Genomic DNA, 19,842 nt, shown 5'->3' with positions numbered 1-19,842 from the left:
TGAATGGATTAAAGAGAAGCAGGATCGATAGGTCATTGGGTGAATGAATGGAATAATGAAGAATGGAAGAGGGTGAAAAGTGAAAGCTGGATGGATGAAAGTATGGATTGATTTATTTTTGGACAGATTGATGGGTGGATCTGTGAAAGGATGGATATATTAACGTATGGATGAACGATTAAGGTGTGAAGGCATCTCTACCGGGGGGGGGGTGTAGCTTGCCTCATATGCTCTGTGTGAGTAGAGGTATGGTTCAAGTGAGGATATTTTAATTTTCTGGCTTCTGCCTTGGATGGGACAGAGGATAGGCAGTACCATACTAAAAGAGACAGACTATGGAATTGCCTGGGTGCCTCAAAGACCACCTTTTCAGCATTCGGGAGGAAAAAAAGAACTCCCAGGTATTACACACACGCAGTCACATCTCTGGAATATCATGGCGATGGAAAAGCTAAAATGACATGTCAGAGCACTAAAGACAAAACATTATGAGGCCCTCTCGTAGAATACTTGCACAAAAGAACCCTCTCAGTGTCATAACCATCAACGTTTACAGTGCTGAAGCCATTTTATCCTTGAGAAAGGTAATGAGACGACGAGAAGCCACATATAAAACACTCAAGGTGTTACAGAGAGCAGAGAACATGTGATGTAAGAGAATCAGCTGGGTAAAAGACACACACTGGAGATACAAGGAAAATATGTAAATTATGGGTGAAGTTGTTAGCTAACAATGCATCCATTGTATCTGAACATGTGGGTTTTGCTGCAATCCAATAAAAGGCTTACGATTAAAAGAATAAACATTTTTTTTTTACGTGGTCCTAACTACAACTACCCAGTGGCGACTGCCACTGCTTGTGGGTCTGGTAAAGTAAGATGCTCGACCGATAGGTCTAGTAGCACAGCAATATGTTGGCTTTTCCAAGTCCAGTTACATCCTTTGGGTACTATTAGAAAAATGTAGAGCAATAAAAATATGCAGGGATTTTAATCAAACAGCAGGATGAATGGTAAATGTGCGCAGGGAACATAACTAATATAAATAGAAGGAATTGAAATACAGTCATTCTTTCCACAGTATTGTGCCTGTTTGCACTGGAACCGAATTAAACCTATGCCAATAGATAACAGAAAGATTGCGGCCACTGACCGTATGATTTGTGGGCATTAATCTAAAAGGAAGTAGGGCACTGTTTCCTTCCTCGTTGTTACATGGAAAATGTAAAGAATCTTTCAAACGTGTTCGATTTTAGACTCTAATGTCGAAGGAAATTAAAAACAGTAAGATTTTACCCTTGGACTCAAAGAGACGACAGGACTGTCTGTGTTTGTCAAACAACTGCCTCTTTTTCTATGCGTGCCAGTAATGTTATGAAAGATTGCACCACGTCATGCATGCCTGAACATGGTGGGCTGAGATGCCGGGACATTTTTTTCTGGCAGCCACCCAGGAGTTTGCACTGGTAGTGTGATTTCAATGAGTGCTGCAAAGATAAGCCATTATTACACGGCAGGAAGAGTCCCTTGGTACAGCCCGGTTTTGCTATTTTTCAACAAATGACCCGTTTGTTGATGTGTAGGTGATGTGGGGTGTTTTTGCAGGAACACATTCAGTCGTTGGATGCAGCTTTGCTTTATTTACTCTCAAGCGTAGCATACGATGGCCTGCTTTTTTGATTTTAACTTGTTTGCACTATGCTTCCCTTGTTTACCTACAATTTCGAGGACCTTACTGCTCAAACAGCATTAATAAATGGGGTGTGTATGGCACAAGGGATGCACAGCAGTTTTAAGGGCAAGTGTTAGCCAAGACCTTCTGATTGTTATATTATTTATTTATATGTATTATTTAATTATTGTTGCAATGCGGCTCTTACGAAGATCGGGAAGTGCTCTAAGTCAGCTGGTCTAACAGGAAGGAGGACTGATCTTTCCAACAATACGAGTGACAGCTTTGTGCTCTTTGTGGATAATATATAGTTGTTTATTTATATATTAGGGGCTTCTGGCCAGACCCCTTCATCCATTGGTTTGTTGATGCATAATTTACTTAATTCAACGCGTGAGCCCACTTCTATTAACGGTTAGCTTCACTGTGAGTGACAGCATTTTGCTCCTTCACTATAAGCACATTTTTGCTTTTAGCCAATTTTTTTTTTTTTTATACTCGTCGCTCTCTCAACAACACTTTTACAAAAACCGTAACAAAACAAAACTTGACAAAGCAAAAATGCATACAGCCAATGTCATACCTATTGGCTTAGCCAATGCTTGGTCCATATAATGTTCTTCGCATTACTTCCAGACTTGTAAGAGTGCCCTGACCAGATTTCGACTTCAAACTGCAAAACAGATGCAATGTGGTTTGGGCAATCTCAAGGAAGCAAGCCTGAACCAAACCTAGATGTAACCATCTAATTCCCTTGGTGGCAGCCACCACCAAAGTAAGTTGCCAGATTTATACTAACCCCTAATAGGGAGCTCATCCTCCATGATTCAGAAGAACATGGGTATGGTAGTCATGTTGTCCTTTCGCAAGCACAAACTATGCACCAGAGAGCTAGTGGCACAGTAGACCAATGCAGGGTACAGGCAGGTACTGCAGCGAGCACAGTCAGAGTACTCTTTGGGTAGACTTCTAAGTTAGTTTAGTCAGTAATTTCCCCATTCACTAGAGATCCAGGATCTAAGGTCAATACAGGAGTAAACGTTTGCTTGTGGACTACTTTCATCTTTTTCTAGGGGCAGAATTCCTTGAGGAATTGTTCATGTAACAAATTTGTGAGCCGGTAGTTGAGGGAGCATGGAAGCACTCAGGCATGTCATTCTAGCGCACACATGCGGACTACCCCTACGTTTGGAGAGTTGAAAACATTTCTGGGCCTAACACTGAACATGGAAATAGTGACCAACCCAACAATACAGTTCTACTGGACTACTCATATGGTTTGGGCAATACCCAGTTTGATACCAATCATGAGCAGAGACAGTCTTTGGATTTTTAGCATATGGCTGTGACCAAGCATTATGGAATGGAATTCCCTGCCAGCCTCCTTGAGAGAGGAGAGCTCTCTTCGTGCTTTCCATAAGGGTGTAAAGACCTGCTTGTTTTAATCAGGTGCCCAGTGCTGAGGCCCCCAAAGATCATGTATTTTGCCTAAGATCATAACTTGGGTCTTATCTCCATTTAATTTGAGCAGGTTGTTCTGCATCCAAAGGACAACTTTGCTCAGTCCCAAGTTGAGGTCTTAGGGCTTGGGTCCTTGTGGAGAAGAGAGGGAAACACAATATGTGTGTCATCAGCATAAGAGAAGAGAGACCACGACTACAATCCTCGACCAACATGGTTCATTTTCCTTGCATTTCTGTGACGTACAGTTCCGAAATCTGCAGTGATCCACACATTTTTTCCACACAGCATTCCCACACGTCTCCACTTAAAAATGCTACCCACTTGTATAGATTTGGTGACATCGCGAAGGGCTCTCATCGTCCCTAGTTTGATCTTCTTCTGTCATGGGCACTAGGCCCCAGCCACATATTTGGGGTAGCGTTTCTTTTTGTTTTTAATTGGGAAAAGTGTGGGAAAGCTGGGTGGTAGTCATTTTGTGGAGCTCTGCAAATTCCAGATGTTTGGTATTTAAACGTGCAAATTTAAAACTAGCTGGGTATTGTGGTTGCCTGGACTCCCCGGTGTCTAGTTTTCAGGAGAGAGAGGGAGAGTTTTTTGCCCTGGGTGATGGGTGAGGCAAGGTAAAAAATGCAGATCACACACAGGAGTCAGCCAATAAGACTTGCAATAAAGTCTATGAATAGTAAGTCCCCTGTATGCAAATAAATGTTTTGCAAGCGACAACGCATTCTCAGGTGCGACCTAAAAACAGCTTCTTCTTCTTCTGCTAGCGCTATTTGAAATACTGAGAAAGAGGGAGGAGTTAATGCGCTCCCAAGCAAAGAAATCTGGTCAAGGCAAAATGAAGGCAAAGTAGTCTGCTAAAAAAAATGTATGTGTTTGCACTTATCTCCCACGCAGAACACCAGCCTGGCTCATGAAGTAGATCCAAACAATCAGTCTAGTAAAACGTAAGCACCAACATTTATGCACCTTGTATAACTTGGGCAAACAAATGTTGGAGGCACGCCTTAGGCTAATGCAGTAATTTATTTGAAGAAAATGCAGCATCATGAGAGCAGCGCAAGAGGAAGGTGCCAGACAAATAAGTATCACTAGCAACTGTCCACACCAACATTCCCTCATTCAAACCACACGCACCAAACATGCATGCACCACAGAGCACTAAATGCATTTCAGACTCTCTACCTTCATACAAATTTCCACTACTAGCACTAACTCACACCTCCCTTCCTCGGTGTGGTCAATGTGACTAATACAAGGAGAACTCAAAACGCAAAATACGAAAAACACCAGAAGGGAGAGAAAAAAGAATACTAAGAAGAAACTTCACCCTAGGACAAAATATTGAAAATATCAATACATTAACCTCAGAGACAGAACCTCTACAATCCTGAAAACACTGAAGTGCATTGCCCAAATCAAGTGGAATAGATCGGCAAGGATTCAAAGCCATTTTGCAATACCTATAAATGGATAGCCACCTTCAGTTCGGCTTGATTTGTGGAATCGGGTATCCAAAACACACTCGTCTTTGAAAATAAACTTCCACTTCTCAGACTTTCTGAATACTTCAGTCATGCGAAGGGAATCTGACCCTTAAAGCAACCCCTTTCCTACCCTGGCAGGTAACAGTTCTGACCAAGTCACCTACCTAAAAAACCACACACAAGTGTTTTACCCTCCTCCTCTCCATATACACTGCTATTCTCCTTTTATATATATATATCTTCCACCTTCCTGATTTTCTTAACACCAACTGTGGAATCTGCCCCCATTTATTTAAATCCACCAATGCTAGAGTCTAGAACCTATCTTAGTGCCCCTCAACAATTCGTAAGGAGACACACCTGCAACACTACTTGGGGTAGTTCTGTAGGACAGTAACAGAGGCTGGAGAGCTTTCTTCATTTCAATACCACCTTTCATTAACAATTGAATTCACTCCTTGACCACAATCTCTCTTGACTCGGGTGAAACACGGCAAAAGGGCCTCAGGGTGATACACAGGAAAATATCTTCCATAACACTACAAGTGAACTCAGGACCATTGTTCGAGGATTTCCTCAGAAATAACCTTGCAACAGAAAACATTGAGAAATTCCACAATGGATTCTGAAGTGATTCTCCTTGCCTCTGGCTATTTAGAGAAGTAGTCAAAAAGGACTTCACCGTAAGCCTCTTGCCTAGGAACAAAGAAAGACTCAATCGCGTCAGTGCCCAACTTGCGCACTGGTCCATCTGGGAGCCACACAGGTTGGGATTCTACAACACACTTTCTCAAAAACAAAGAGAGGGTGAGGGACTATCACTCTTGTTCCCCCAGATTAAATCAATTAAACAACAAAAGAGTGACAAAGGGATAGGGAGCAAAAAAGAGAGGCACGGGCAAAAACCAAAAATATTTGTTAAAAGAACCCTCACTCACCAACCTAGTTGGTGACATGCTTCATCATCGGGTTCCCACCAGAGAGGCCGAATGCCTCTCTGGTGTGCTGCGACGCCTGTGTTACAGCGGAGCGGGTTTCTGGTTGTGAAGGGAAGTGAGATTAAAAGGTGAATGATTTTAACCAATGACAAGTTTATTCTTGGCAAATCAAAAACCAATAAAAACGTGAATTGGGCAAGTTCTGGCCAGTGATGTTGACCAGGGCTTGACCAATTTTTAGGTCGACATGTTTCTGCTTACGGTGCCTAATCGGCTAAGCTTTCATCAGGACCAAGGTAGTCTCCACGGCGGTATGCACACTCTAAGGCGCACCCTGACCTGTGGAGATCAAAAGGTAAAACTCACGGTTTTACCCAGGAGCCTCCTATTATCCGGGGCTCAGAATGTTTATGCTGTTGTTGTTACTAACATCATGGGTCCGGGAGGGGGGTAGTGAGCTATAGTATTTCCATGCTCGCACACTCCCGCGATCAACCTCGATCTGTCCTCCTCGGCCCGGATCTAGGGCCGAGGAGGACAGATCGAGGTTGATCGCGGGAGTGTGCGAGCATGGAAATACTATAGCTCACTACCCCCCTCCCGGACCCATGATGTTAGTAACAACAACAGCATAAACATTCTGAGCCCCGGATAATAGGAGGCTCCTGGGTAAAACCGTGAGTTTTACCTTTTGATCTCCACAGGTCAGGGTGCGCCTTAGAGTGTGCATACCGCCGTGGAGACTACCTTGGTCCTGATGAAAGCTTAGCCGATTAGGCACCGTAAGCAGAAACATGTCGACCTAAAAATTGGTCAAGCCCTGGTCAACATCACTGGCCAGAACTTGCCCAATTCACGTTTTTATTGGTTTTTGATTTGCCAAGAATAAACTTGTCATTGGTTAAAATCATTCACCTTTTAATCTCACTTCCCTTCACAACCAGAAACCCGCTCCGCTGTAACACAGGCGTCGCAGCACACCAGAGAGGCATTCGGCCTCTCTGGTGGGAACCCGATGATGAAGCATGTCACCAACTAGGTTGGTGAGTGAGGGTTCTTTTAACAAATATTTTTGGTTTTTGCCCGTGCCTCTCTCTTTTTTGCTCCCTATCCCTTTGTCACTCTTTTGTTGTTTAATTGATTCTACAACACACACCTTTGTAGACTAGTCACTACAGGCACATACTGAACATTCCCTGGCCTACTAATCCAAAAGGGCATCCATGGACAGCCACCAGTAGCACTCACAAACATGTCTCTTCATGGTTGACACCCCCAAAGTTCCTTCATAAATCACATCAAATACTTTTCTACATTAACCAAGAGGCAAATCTTTTTTGTTTACCATTAATAAAATATTGTTTTCAAATAGGAGGTAATTGCGGACCTTACGAAACACTCCAAATCACCAGGTAAGTGACGTTCATCGGGCTGTCCCTGACTTATGTAATCAAAAAACGATGTCATCACAGAATAGCACATTTTCATTCCATAATTTTTCAGTAGGCAACATGGTAATCTGAATTTTCTACATCTCTCACGGTGTAAGGCACTTCACACTCAGACTCATCAAAAACCACCACATAGGCATTGTTTCTGCCTAGAATACACTCTGTTTTATAAGGGAAGGTTTGCAGCTAAGAAGCGAATCAAGCTCCGCCACCACCAAATGACATCATGGATAACAAATGGCTTATGATCATGTGAAGGGTAAATTTTGTACCCCACAAGGACATCCTGAAATATTCTGATGCCCAAACACATCAAGAAATTTTTCTTCAATGACAGAGTACTTTCCCTCCGCAGGTCTTTAAGTCCTTGAAACATCCCCCCCCACCCACAAGTTTATTGCACTACATGAAGACAGCATCCAGACTAGGCCTGGGCAGTAAATTCCGTTCCGCTCGCGGAATTTCGGTATTTTCGCGTTCCGCGGAGAACGCGAAATGGCCCAAAATTCTGCTTTCCGCGACTTCGTGAAATTTTTTCTTGTTCGCGTTCTCAAAATGCGTGTTCGCGAGATATTTCTCCCCGAGCACGCAAACAGCAACTGTGAACAGGAAAAAAGCATCGCGAACATGCAATTCCGCGTGTTCGCGGAATTTCTGCATGTTCGGGGAGATTTTTTACCGTTTTGCGGAGATTTGCGTAACGCGATTATGCAAATTCCGCCTACCCCTAATCCAGACCAGTTACTATCATTCATTCGCCCACACATTCTTGCCCAATTACGAACTGTTGTAAACTGGATGCATTTACCACCCGTTGCTTAAGATTCTCAAAACCCCAATTTTGACGCTCTCCCCAAATACATTTACATTTTTTTAATGCTTTTCATAGGTTCAACTTTTGTGGCTCAGGCATTAACAAATTTGGTACAAAACTGTTAATCGAAAAAAAAAAGCAACTGTCCCTTGGTCTGTGGAGTAGACCCTTACACAACAGCCTTACTCAGATTCTCCTTAGGCTTTATACCACATTTAATAATGAGTTGGCCAATATATTCGACTTCACTCCTACTGAACTTTCATTTGGAGTTTCTTCAAAGTCAACCCTATAGCGCTCAATGCCTCTAAAACTACAGCAAGTCTGTATCATGATATTTCTCTTATCTCCCAAAAAACAAGGCTATTGTGCTGAAAAGCAATCACTTCAGGAAGACCCACAGGAGACTCCATCATCAACAGCAGACATACGGAGGGCATACTGGCCTGTGCAAAAGACATTCTGCAGCATTACAATATGCCTTCTAGTGTGACAAATCTGAAAAGTTTGCCTCCTCATCCAATACAACCTTGGGATATGCACTTGCCAACTCAAGCATACAGAACACCACTGCCCACATAAAGTTGGGACCATCTCATGAAAGTTTGAGAGGGGGTGGGAATCCATCAGAATTGAAGCATTTAAAAACTTCTAACCTCAACGCATAGTGTCTTAATTTTACAGAGTTTTTCAGAGAGAGGACCACCATGGATACCTACTCATAGGATTTCACATGTGTGACTATTTCTTTCTAGCATAAGTCTTTTCAAATCTCTTTGAGCTTTTCCCTATAATTTATGGGCACATTTCTTACCCAGAGTTTGACTGGAACTGCATTTCTTTTGGGTAAATCTGGTGCTTAATTCCCTTGTGCTCACCCACCTTCTTACTGAACGCCCTTGGAAATATCTGAACCAATGCTTTGTTAAGGTCTTTAAGTACCTTGTCCAATCTGAGAATCATCTCACTTTCCATCCCCTCTAATTTTACAGCCCCTTCTAGTATCATCTGCAGGATCCCAAATCCCAAAGATGACTCGAGGAGGGAAATCAGTGAGCTAAATTACATACAGACCTTAAAGACCATGAAATACATTTCTGTGTTCGTGACAAAATTAGCAATACAGCTGAAGACACGGTGACCACAATACAAACAGCTTGAAGATTGCCCCACTGGCTGTACCCTCATTATAATCATAAATGTCACTTATGAATGGCAAGTAACTAACTTTAGACCAATAAACGCACATCGAGGACTGTATCAGATGACTACACAAGATGACAAGTTAACTTCTAGATTAATCATAAACTTACTAGACAGATTACTTATCCTGACTTACTCTGATCACATAAATTCACAACAAAACTCCAACTGCCCCAACTGAACTGGTTGGTATCTGTATATAAATTAATAGCTTGATGAATGCCAAAACAACCCTAGCAGATTTCAATTCTACCAGAATAGGGCACATATACTAAGATACCCATCACGTTCAAATGGAATACTCAAATCAATGTCTGTAAACATTGTACGATCCATAGAGTTCTAGCTAACTTTATCCAGTGGATTATTGAATCAGAAAATATTCTAATGCTCATGGATTAGGAGTAGTTTTACAAATATGGTCCAAATTGATCTCACAATAATTGTTTTCTAACGGCCATCACATTTAAGCCTCCTACTAGTAGGAAAGCATTAGTCTACAGAATAAAAACATACCTAATTTAAATATGTATTCATACAGCAATAGAATTGTTTATCTCGGACATGATGAAGGCATCTATGTAAAAAATACATATGGATTATTATCTAGAACAAAACCTACTTCGACTGATTGTTGTCCTAGAATAAAATTCTCACGATAAAAGCCACAAACATAATATGAGAATTCATGTTTCAATGATGACAATGAGAACTTGTTTCACACTATGTATGATGTGTGTCATTTAACTTTCCAACATGGTCACCCAGATCGACTATATTATTTATCTCCCATCATAATCATGTCAAGATTATATATGGATGTTAGCTAGAACAATGACCATCAATATTGAATTATTGTTTTATAATATACGCTATCATGATAAAAGCTGTGAGAATGATACAAGAATTGGTGTTTTAATAATGACAATGAGGACTTGTTCCACACCAACATGATGTGAGTTATCCCACTGCTCCAAATATGGCTGTATCATCACATACATTAGGATACCCATCACACTTTGGATATTACAAGTGAACATGGCTAACTGGATTGCAGATAGGTTTGAAAATATAATCTGCTTTAGGTAAACAGTCTTGAGTGCAATGAAATGATCTTCGTTTTATTTTGTCTCCAATCACACAGATCTTGACACATGTCACAATACATACTATTATATACATGATCAATTGAATTACTCAGGTGCTAGTAAATGTAATCAGTCTTATGAAAAATCCTTGAGAATAATGGAATTACTTTTTGTTAATGATATGATAATAATGAACTGTCTCAAACCAATGTAATACATGATGGTTTTTCACCTGTCCAACATGGCCACCATGATCTACACCTTTTGATCCCCTCCTTATAAATTATGATATAACTCACACTACTGGTCAGTATCAGACAAATCCTCCTGCATTCTTAAGCACTAATAACCCATACAACAACTGGGTTTAAAAAACGTCTCTTCTTCAAATATTCGAGTCCAAGACTTTTGAGTATTTAATAACACCGACCTAAACAAAATGGCCTGCTTTGTTTTTGGACGAACCGTCATTTCCGCCCCAAAAAGCATAGCTCATGCACTCGGCCGGGTTCAAAACAGCACACCCCGAGACCACAGTTTACAGACAGCATTTAGATGGAATGCCTTAGGACCACTGAGATGGATGGTTCAGCCCGACATGGAACTTTAAAGTTAAATCTCCTGGGGACATTTCCTGTTACTGTACACAAACAGCTACCATGTGATCAAAAGCAAACAGGTTAAAGGCATGCCTCCTTCAGTTTATCTAGGATACTGCGAACTACCATAAAGGGAAATATTATTTCTAAAAGATCCATTTTTTATCCTATACATTTTGCAACCTTTCATTTCATAAACAGCCAGACAATTCCTTCGTTAACCCGTCCTGTGACAATGCATTGATGATCTCCCTGCACTCTTTTGACAGATCAAAATAATCGGAACCACACCAAAAGTTAAATTCTTCTTTTGCATTCTATGGCTCCCATCAGTCCGCCAGGTACAGATCACTTTCTGTTGTGGTTTTACTATTTTAGCCCAGTTCAAAACTCTCCTAAACAGGGACGCTCACCTAACCTATGAACTAGTTAAAAACTGACCTTCACACGAGTAATTTGTATTCCTTTACGTGCAAAGGCAACTGCTGCTCTCCGAAACCTCAACCGAAACACACTTCTAATGCCTCTCTCCGACTTCTCTGTAACAGCCCCAACACAGGAGACTAGGAGAAGTGACTTCCTAAGGTACTATGGTGAACCTCTAATTAACTACCTTCTAAAAAGATGTAGACCATCAACTTAGCATGAGAAGGTTTTCTGTTTTTCTAAAAATTGAAATGAATGGAATGTCTATGGCCACTTAGGTTACTCCTCGATGGCCCTACTCTCACCTATATTTTTCACAAATTAGGACTCGAGTGCTACTTCATCTTCACATGCTCCCTTTGGAGTGACACTATTTCTCCCACAAGTGTGACACGTTTGCGGTACAACACCAGTGTGGAGTTAAGTAAACAGATTTTTTTGTTACTTTAATATGGTGTATATACTATTTTCCAGCCAACAAAAATCCCTAGGCCTGCATGCCATTAGAGGGAGAAATATGTATTGGTTAGCCTGATGAACTCTGACATAACAAGCAAGGTTATTATCAGAGCTTTCTTCTAATGCTGCCATGATTTGTCACGTCACTGGATGGCAGCAAAAGGATTTTTTTCACAGGATAGGTAGATTTCTTAAGCCTCACATCCCTTGGACATGTAGGTATTTTACAAAGTTCCACATCCCTGTGGAATGCCCCATTTCATAGGGACTAGTGAAATATTCTTTGAACTTCAAGGCTTCTTGTGGAATATTCGACACACACGTTTAATGCTGCATTATTGTCCTATAGCGTCACTGAGGGATTCTGGTGGCCTAATACTAAAGCATGAGCAATTTGGACTAGTCACCGTAAATCCTAACATTTTATCTATCTTGCCTTATTAATATTACATAATTTTGAAACAGAAAAGTGTAATTAAAGCAGTACTGCAAACCACTTATGTATATTGTGCCATACTATAATTTCCAGACTTCAAAACATAATTTACAGGGAAAATGTAATTTAACAAATTACTGAAAGTGATCAATGGTTAAAACAGTACAGTGAAATATGAGTTTTTAAACCAGTGCTCCCTGTGCAATAACAGTAGTCTAACATCCTACACGTGTTAGCACAAAAACCTAATTCTGAGGCACATTAGGGTAGCAATGAAAAAATGCAAAATATTATTTAAATAAAAAAGTACCGAAATGTGCCCGTCATGGTCAACTATGCAGCCATAGAAAGCCCGTACCTATAAAGCTCAAGCACCTCTGACTTGCCTTGTACCCCTGCACGCAGTACCTGCTGGAGATGGCTGATTTCAGGAGGCCCTGGCGATGGATTACGGGCCTGCAGGGCAATACTGCTTCATTAGCATAACTATATGTACAAGTATTGCTATAGCTTACTTGTCTAAAATGTCTTCACATACAACATTTACATATCACTTACTAAAAGAAAGGAGAATAAAGCAAGGGCATTGGTTGACTGTTGTATATTCCATGTATTTTGTAAGGGCTTTGTGGTCCGATCCCTTTGACACATCCCTGGACTTTTGAACGACTTACGTTATTACACTCAATAGGTATTTGACAGCCTTTTCTGCCATCTCCTAGTTTCAGGGATTGCTCTATCTTAATCAGTATTTTGCTTTTGAAAGCCTAATCTAATTTAGGTTCCAAACTTGAAGAAAAAAAAAACAGCATTTCCTTTTTGTCTCATATCTGGAAAAGGGGGGAGGGGGTGAGAAAATGTGCGTCATCTTCTGAAAAATCCATGTTTCTTTGTTTGCAGATACTGACATAATGGTTTCAAAGCCTGTCTATATCTGCCTGTCGCTAACTCCATCCTGTGATCACTTTCCGTGCAAATCCTTCCTTGTTCCCAGCATGCCTGTCCACAGTAACCATCGGCATCGCAGGACAAAGTGCACAGACGGCAAACATGCCCTGCACCCTGTGCCCTGTGCCACTCCACTATGCTTTGACTGAGTGAAAATATTTCATCAGACCAGCATGATGGGTAAGGCTTTTTTAAAGGCAAGGAATCTACACCAGAATCACAAAATCCATTACAAGCAATGTTACCAAATAATGTAACTTTAGCTTCTTCGACATTGTCAGATTTAGAAGCATGTTCGCTGCATGTTAAACAGTAAAGATCCTAGCACCTGGCATTAACCACTTGGGTGCTATGGATGTACTGGACACATCTATTGCAGGACCCCCGATATGCTAAAAATGTATTCAGCTTATTCTACCAGCCACCATGGGGGGAAATGTGCTGCCATTACCCCCTCGGACCCTTCCGCAAGTCCTCACCCTGGATGGCAGTACAAGCGATCCCACTGCCTTCCCCAATCCCTCCATTGGTGAGATCATGACGTTAACGTCCGCATGGTGCTCTGACAACATACGCAATTTTCAAAAAGGGCGATAAACAGACTCCCTCCAACTATCATCTGATCGCCCTTTTGGACATAGAGGCCAAGATATATGCCTCAGTCATCTTAAAATATCTGGAGTCATGGGCAACAACACATCCAATAATCCTGTTTCGCCAAACAGGATTTACAGCAAATTCCTCCACACTGGACAACATAATTACCCTTTCCTATCTCATCCACCAGGCGAACACCCAGAAATCACAAGCTCTTTATGCATGTTTTATTGACTACTCGTCTGCATTTGATTTGGTGGATAGGGGAATCCTATGGAGCAAAGTCCAGGCTTGGGGCATTCCAAGCGACCTGCCTAATGCTATTATTGCACTCTATTCATGAACTTGGGTGAGGGTCAAGCTCTCGGCCACTGCTCTATCAAAAAAGATCAACTCCAACCAAGGTCTAAAACAAGGATGTGTACTAGCCCCAATGCTCTTTAACTTATACACGGCAGATATGTCTACATTACTGAGCCACAAGAACCAAATTCCCCCAAAAATAGGAACAACTAAGATTACAATATTACAGTATGTGGACGATATAGTTCTCCTTGATAATTCAAAAATAGGGATCCAGAGAGCCCTTAACGCCCTCCATACCTATAACAACACAAACAGGATGATAGTTAACACTTTAAAAACAAAAGTGGTCTCATTTGGAAGGATGCGTAAGCAAACAAATCGTTACTGGTCCCTTCGTCCCTTAAAAATAACAGGTGCAAAATCGTACAATTCCCTGGCTCTTGGCAAATGGGGGAACCAAAACGCATCTGAATCACCTCAAAGATAAGGTTGCACTAATTACCACCACACTGAGGCAATTGAAAGCCTCCCTTGAAAGCCCTTCTTCAGCACCAATCTAAAAAGTGCTTAGAGCCACATTACAATTCGTCATTACCTAGGGCAGTGAGGCTTTCCTGGGACTACTCACCAAAAGCATGGAAAAATTACATCTAAAAGCCTACAAAAGTGTGTTTAGGCTGCCATATTATACCAGGTGATCGCTGGTGAGATTAGAATTTGGCTTAGAGACCCTAAAATTTACCAACAAGGGCTCTATCCTGAAATATTATTATAGATGCATCACGTCCACGCAAGTCACGCTGAAGTTTATTCTTCAAAATATATTCAAAACCAAAAACAGCCCCTATAAAAAACACAACCCATATATTTAAAGGCATCAGCAGATGCCCTCCAAATAGACTTAAACGCATTAAATTCTCCATCGCTCCCTCACACAGCATTGAAAAGCATATTGAAGAAACGGACAAGAGTTCTCTCGAAACTTGCTGATGTGGAAAATATTAAGACTATTTAATTCTCACAAGTCTTGGCAGTCTTGTGCGACAATGAACACCAGGTCGGCTTAAAGCCACAGCCATACCTTAGTTGTTCAATTGGTAAAGCCTGCGTCACTTAAATTTTGGCTGAGAGGATGATGACACTACAAATTAAAGACTTTAACCCAAACTGGTCGCTCCTCTCCAAAATTGCGCAGTGCAGGCTGTGTGGTTACAAAACTTGAATCTTTCCCACACCTACTCTGCTTTTGCACGTCGCTACTTCATTCTAGGCAGACATTGCTAAAGCCACTTTTTTTAACGAATGGCTTAAGGACCTGCAGCGACGCTACGACTAGGGGTGGGCGGAATTTGCGTAATCGCGTCACGCAAATCTCCGCAAAACGGTAAAAAATCTCCGCGAACACGCAGAAATTCCGCCAACACGTGGAATTGCTTGTTCGCGATGCTTTTTTCCTTTTCGCAATCGCTGTTTGCGTGCTCGGGGGGAAATATCTCGCGAACACGCATTTTGAGAATGTGAACAAGCAAAACATTTCGCGAAGCCGTGGAACGCAGATTTTGGGCAATTTCGCGTTCTCCGCGGAACGCGATATTACCCAAATTCCGCAAATTCCGCGAGCGGAACGGAATTTACCGCCCAGGCCTAGCTACGACCTGGATTTTCATTACCATGGTCCCTTCGGAACTGGCATGAATACTTCAAGGTGGTGCAGGACCTGCTCAAAATAACCCAACTAAGTGCAGCGATGACCGCCAAATAATATGATGCACTGTTAGTTGCACTTGTTTTATTTTTCTTTGTTCTTGTTTTTCGCTATATTGTGAAGGAAGGGGGGTGTGTTGGGGATCTGCATTGGAATGTTCACTATGTTCTTTGTTGGTGTTCCCTGTGTGGAACTCAGAATGCACTGGTTTGGCAGTTGCTGCCTGGGAGCTGCCTGAACGGGACACGATAAACGAAGTACCTACCTGATGCCTTGTACTTCTTTTCAACTGTGCAGCACCCGGTTTATTTCCAAAAGATTCCAATCACATGACCTTTTATGTAATGACTGCTGATTTAAAATACACTTTCTATTCTTTTGATACCACAAGTTTGTGAAGGATACGTAGGCCACAAAGATCTATTATTCCCAATGCACTTTGATCAAATGGCAATCGATTTTAAATAACCACACTGATAATAAGATAACTATAATTGATTTTAAACAACTTTTGGCCTTGAGCTAAATACTATTTAATGGCTACGGCAGGGATGCGTATTGGCTCCCCTGTTGTTCTCTTTGTTCCTGGCAGATCTGCCTTCGATTCTAGGGGAACCAATTGGGCCTAGCCCGAAACTAGATGGGAAGCATATTGCCTGCTTACTCTATGCTGACGATCTGGTAATTATGGACCAGACCGAAGTGGGCTTGCAAAGGAAACTGAATTCTTTTAAAGCTTATTGTCTGAAGAAAAAACTGGTGATTAATATGGAGAAGACCAAAACCTTGACTTTTGGTCGAAAAAAATCCGGTTTTACTTGGTGGATGGGGACCGAGAAAGTGGAATCAGTCTCCGAATACAGATATCTGGGGATATGGTTTGAGAAGAGCATGAAGTGGTATACCCATTTAGATGCATTAAAATTGAGATCCTCAACAACAATCAGTGGCCTGAAAATATTTAACAAAGCCTATGGTGAAATGTCGGATGGCCCAGTGTTAAAAGCTTATTCCGCTATGGTACCCCCACAATTTTTGTATGGTGCAGAATTGAGATATCTAAGTAGGAAGATGACCTGGGACCTTGAGGAAGGTAAAAATTTTAAAAACGTATTTACACTCCCTCAATCGTCAATGGTTCAGGCCGTAAGATTGGAATTAGGACTGACTTCATGGGGTATGTTAGCTGGTATGGCCCTGCTTCGTTTTTGGCAACGATTAGGGGTTGATGGAAACATAAAAGTATCCCAATGGTGTAAAAATGAAGTAGAGAAAAGCGAGTTAAGATGGGCAAAAGAGATCAGGGCAACCATGAAGAAGCTATACCGTAGGATGGAGGTTACCCTGGGCCCTAATGATTCTGTGGTAAATATTGATAAAAAGATCCTCAAATCGCTGGGGAAGGAAATATTTTTTGTAGAGGATCGAAAGTATCTTGGGAATAAACCATCAGTACATTTCATGATTATGGCTTGGGAAGATAATCAATGTTTCCCTTATATTGATAGGCTACCTGATTGTGGATTACGGAGGGAGGTCCTTAGGGTAAGAATCGGGGTAAACCCATGTTATACTACTTATATGGTAAAAGGCGCCATGATCGACAAGATGGGAAGATGTACTTGCACTTAGCATACACACTGTGATGTGTTACATATATTATTAGATTGCCACAGGCTTTTAGAATTACGATGCAGGTTCGTAAAACCATTATTTCAGTTATATGACATAAAAACTAGGATACAGGCATTTAGAATTACAATGCAGGTTCTTAAAACCATTAATATCAGTTATATGACATAAAAACTAGGATACAGGCAGTCGCACTGTTAACCGAAATGACTAATTTAGATATTGCTGTTGCCATGGGGAAGTTTATGCAAAAAGTTAAAGTATTTTTGAATACCCTTATTGAGCTGTAGCAAATAGAGGATGTGCAACTTAGGTTATAAAGGCGTGTAAATGAGTTTTTAAGATGTATTTTAATGTTTTAAAAGAAATGAACTTTTTAAGACGTAATTTTAAATATTGTGTGTTTTGTTTATGGATCTATGGTCCAAATAAACGTGAATTAAAAACTGAATTAAAAACTGAACTATTTAATGCCTGTTCAATGTTCTATATTGTTACGGTTTTAAATTAATCATACAATAAATGTATTATTGCTGTTCAGGACAGACCTCGGCTCGGCTCTCCCTGTTAATTTGTTAGTTCGCACACTTCTACTCACCCAGATCTACAGCCTGAATGTACTTGTCCAGGGCCGGCTTCAGCTGCTGTTTCCGCCGTAGGGTCTGCGCCTCCTCGCACAGGGTACGCGCCAAGCTCTCTCCAGGTAATATCCTCTGTAGCAGGCTGCCCAGTACCACGTTCACTCGAGGGCAGCCCGCGGGCAGGGGCGTGCTCTGGGGGCCGCATAACGGACACTGTTGGAGGGGTGCCTTGTCTTCGGACACAGGCCGCAGGCAGCTCCGGCACAAGCTGTGGCCACAGGCCATTGTGACTGGTTCCAGCAGAAGGCGTCTGCAGTATGGACAGCACAGCATCGGAGGGAGGTCTACCAGTCTAGAGTCACTTCCCACCGGTGCAGCCGGTAAGTCCTTCCCCCGCAGGCTGCTCGCCACGCTCTCCACCAACGGCCCCAGCTCCTCCGGCCGCAGCCTCCCCAGCGCTGCCGCGGAGCTGTAAGAGTCCAAAGCCTCCGACACGCGTCCAGCTCGGGCCAGTGCCTCTCCCCGCCGCAGGCACAGGCTCCGCTCGGGGCTCGGAAGCTCGGACAGCTGCGAGGCGTAGATCTCGGCTGCCAACCCATAGTCCCCGGCACGTGCCGCCTCCTCGGCCACCTGCAGCATCTCTGAGGAGACCCCTGCCTCCATGGTGGGGAGACAAGTGGCAGGTCCCACAGCTCCCCTTAGTCGTGCATGGTGGCCGGAAAGCGAAATCCGCTCTCCCGCCCCTATCTCCCCATTGCAGAGAGCGCGCGCCGAGGGGGTGACTCCCTGTCCAGATGCCCCGGCCTTGACAGCTATCTTACTTTACAGTCTACGATTTCTTCTTCTGCGGGAGCATTATGCCCTGTAATTACGAGCTTTACGGGGCGCAGGGACGATATGTAACACACACAAGAGACTTCAACCTTTCAGGGAGGCGGAGACATTCCTGGAGTGTCGGACGGAGTATGATGCCCTGGCATTGGTTGGCGGAAGTCTTGTAGTAGGATTGGCTGATGTACCTCCTGTCAGTTGTTCGCTGGCATTGGAGCTTTGTTGGAAGGTGTTATGTATGCAGATATGGTATCTTCGCTACATAGCTCGTAGCGTGAGTTAACCCAGTTCAGTTTATTTTTGCACCCTGTCTAGTCTGGAGGTCTGTAGATGTCACTGCAACTAACGAGCGCTCTGTAGGTCTGGGCGGATTCCACCGGTGCCTCCTGTAATCCCATTGACGTAGTGGTCCTTGTATGGGTCGCTCGTCCGTATACTCCGACCTGGTAAAAAAAAAAAGGCTGATGCGCCAGATCCCTTCCTCCACTGACGAACAATGTCAGGGAAACTACACCTTTCCCGAAAGACACACTGAGCTAGCTGTGAACTCCTGCGTTTTAAGGAAAATAAGTGAATGCCTTTTATTCATTAGGTATTTCACATTCGATTGTTGCAATCTAATATCAACAGCTCCGATTTTTTACTGGACTATAATTCCATAAGTGGTGACAATACATTCTCCTTTCCTTTTGTCCGTCTTACTGTTTTGAATAGAGCAAACCCCTCTCTAATATGGCCGCTGCGTTCGCCAGTTGCCTGTTTACTCTCAGCGGCCGACCCGTTGTTTACATTACAGTCTTACTTATGTTAGCTCTACCTCAAAGAATTACATGCCAGCAGATATTTTTGCGTACAAATTTCGCTGGACGTCTCCAGTCGTGCTCGCTCCGCCCCATCTCCAAGTGTATTGCTTTACTGCATTCGTCTGTTTAGCTACTTGGCTGGTTTTCGCTTCAAAAAAGTTATGTTCAAGACCGTTTATTTTGTTTGAAAGTGCATGAAACTTGGGGCTTCTGCAAATACGCGAGAATGGACGACCAAATCATTTATTTAGTCAGGCTAACTAAAATATAAAGCAAGAAAAAACTATTTATGACGCTTAATGTGAAAAATATAGAAGTAGTACTATTTCACGCTTAATACTGGCAAAGGTTTAAGCCAAGTAGCAGTTTAATATTCAAATGCTATAAATAGCAAGTTGT

At 42.3% G+C, this 19,842-nt stretch overlaps 1 protein-coding gene across 1 annotated transcript in view; it reads right to left on the bottom strand.

The window, feature by feature from the left end:
• LONRF2 (LON peptidase N-terminal domain and ring finger 2) overlaps positions 1-19,047 on the bottom strand; it is a 264,732-nt gene extending 245,685 nt beyond the window's left edge. Inside the window, exon 1 of the mRNA XM_085622770.1 lies at positions 17,827-19,047. Coding sequence (XP_085478896.1) covers positions 17,827-18,472 — 646 coding nt within the window. The 5' untranslated portion in view covers positions 18,473-19,047. The remainder of the gene's footprint in view (positions 1-17,826) is intronic.
• Positions 19,048-19,842: the final 795 nt, after the last annotated feature.

The sequence above is a fragment of the Triturus cristatus genome, chromosome 8, assembly GCF_964204655.1.
Source record: "Triturus cristatus chromosome 8, aTriCri1.1, whole genome shotgun sequence".
NCBI classification, from domain to species: Eukaryota; Metazoa; Chordata; class Amphibia; order Caudata; family Salamandridae; genus Triturus; species Triturus cristatus.
The sequence above is the reverse complement of the archived record's forward strand: the minus strand, read 5'-3'. Positions and strand labels throughout refer to the sequence as shown.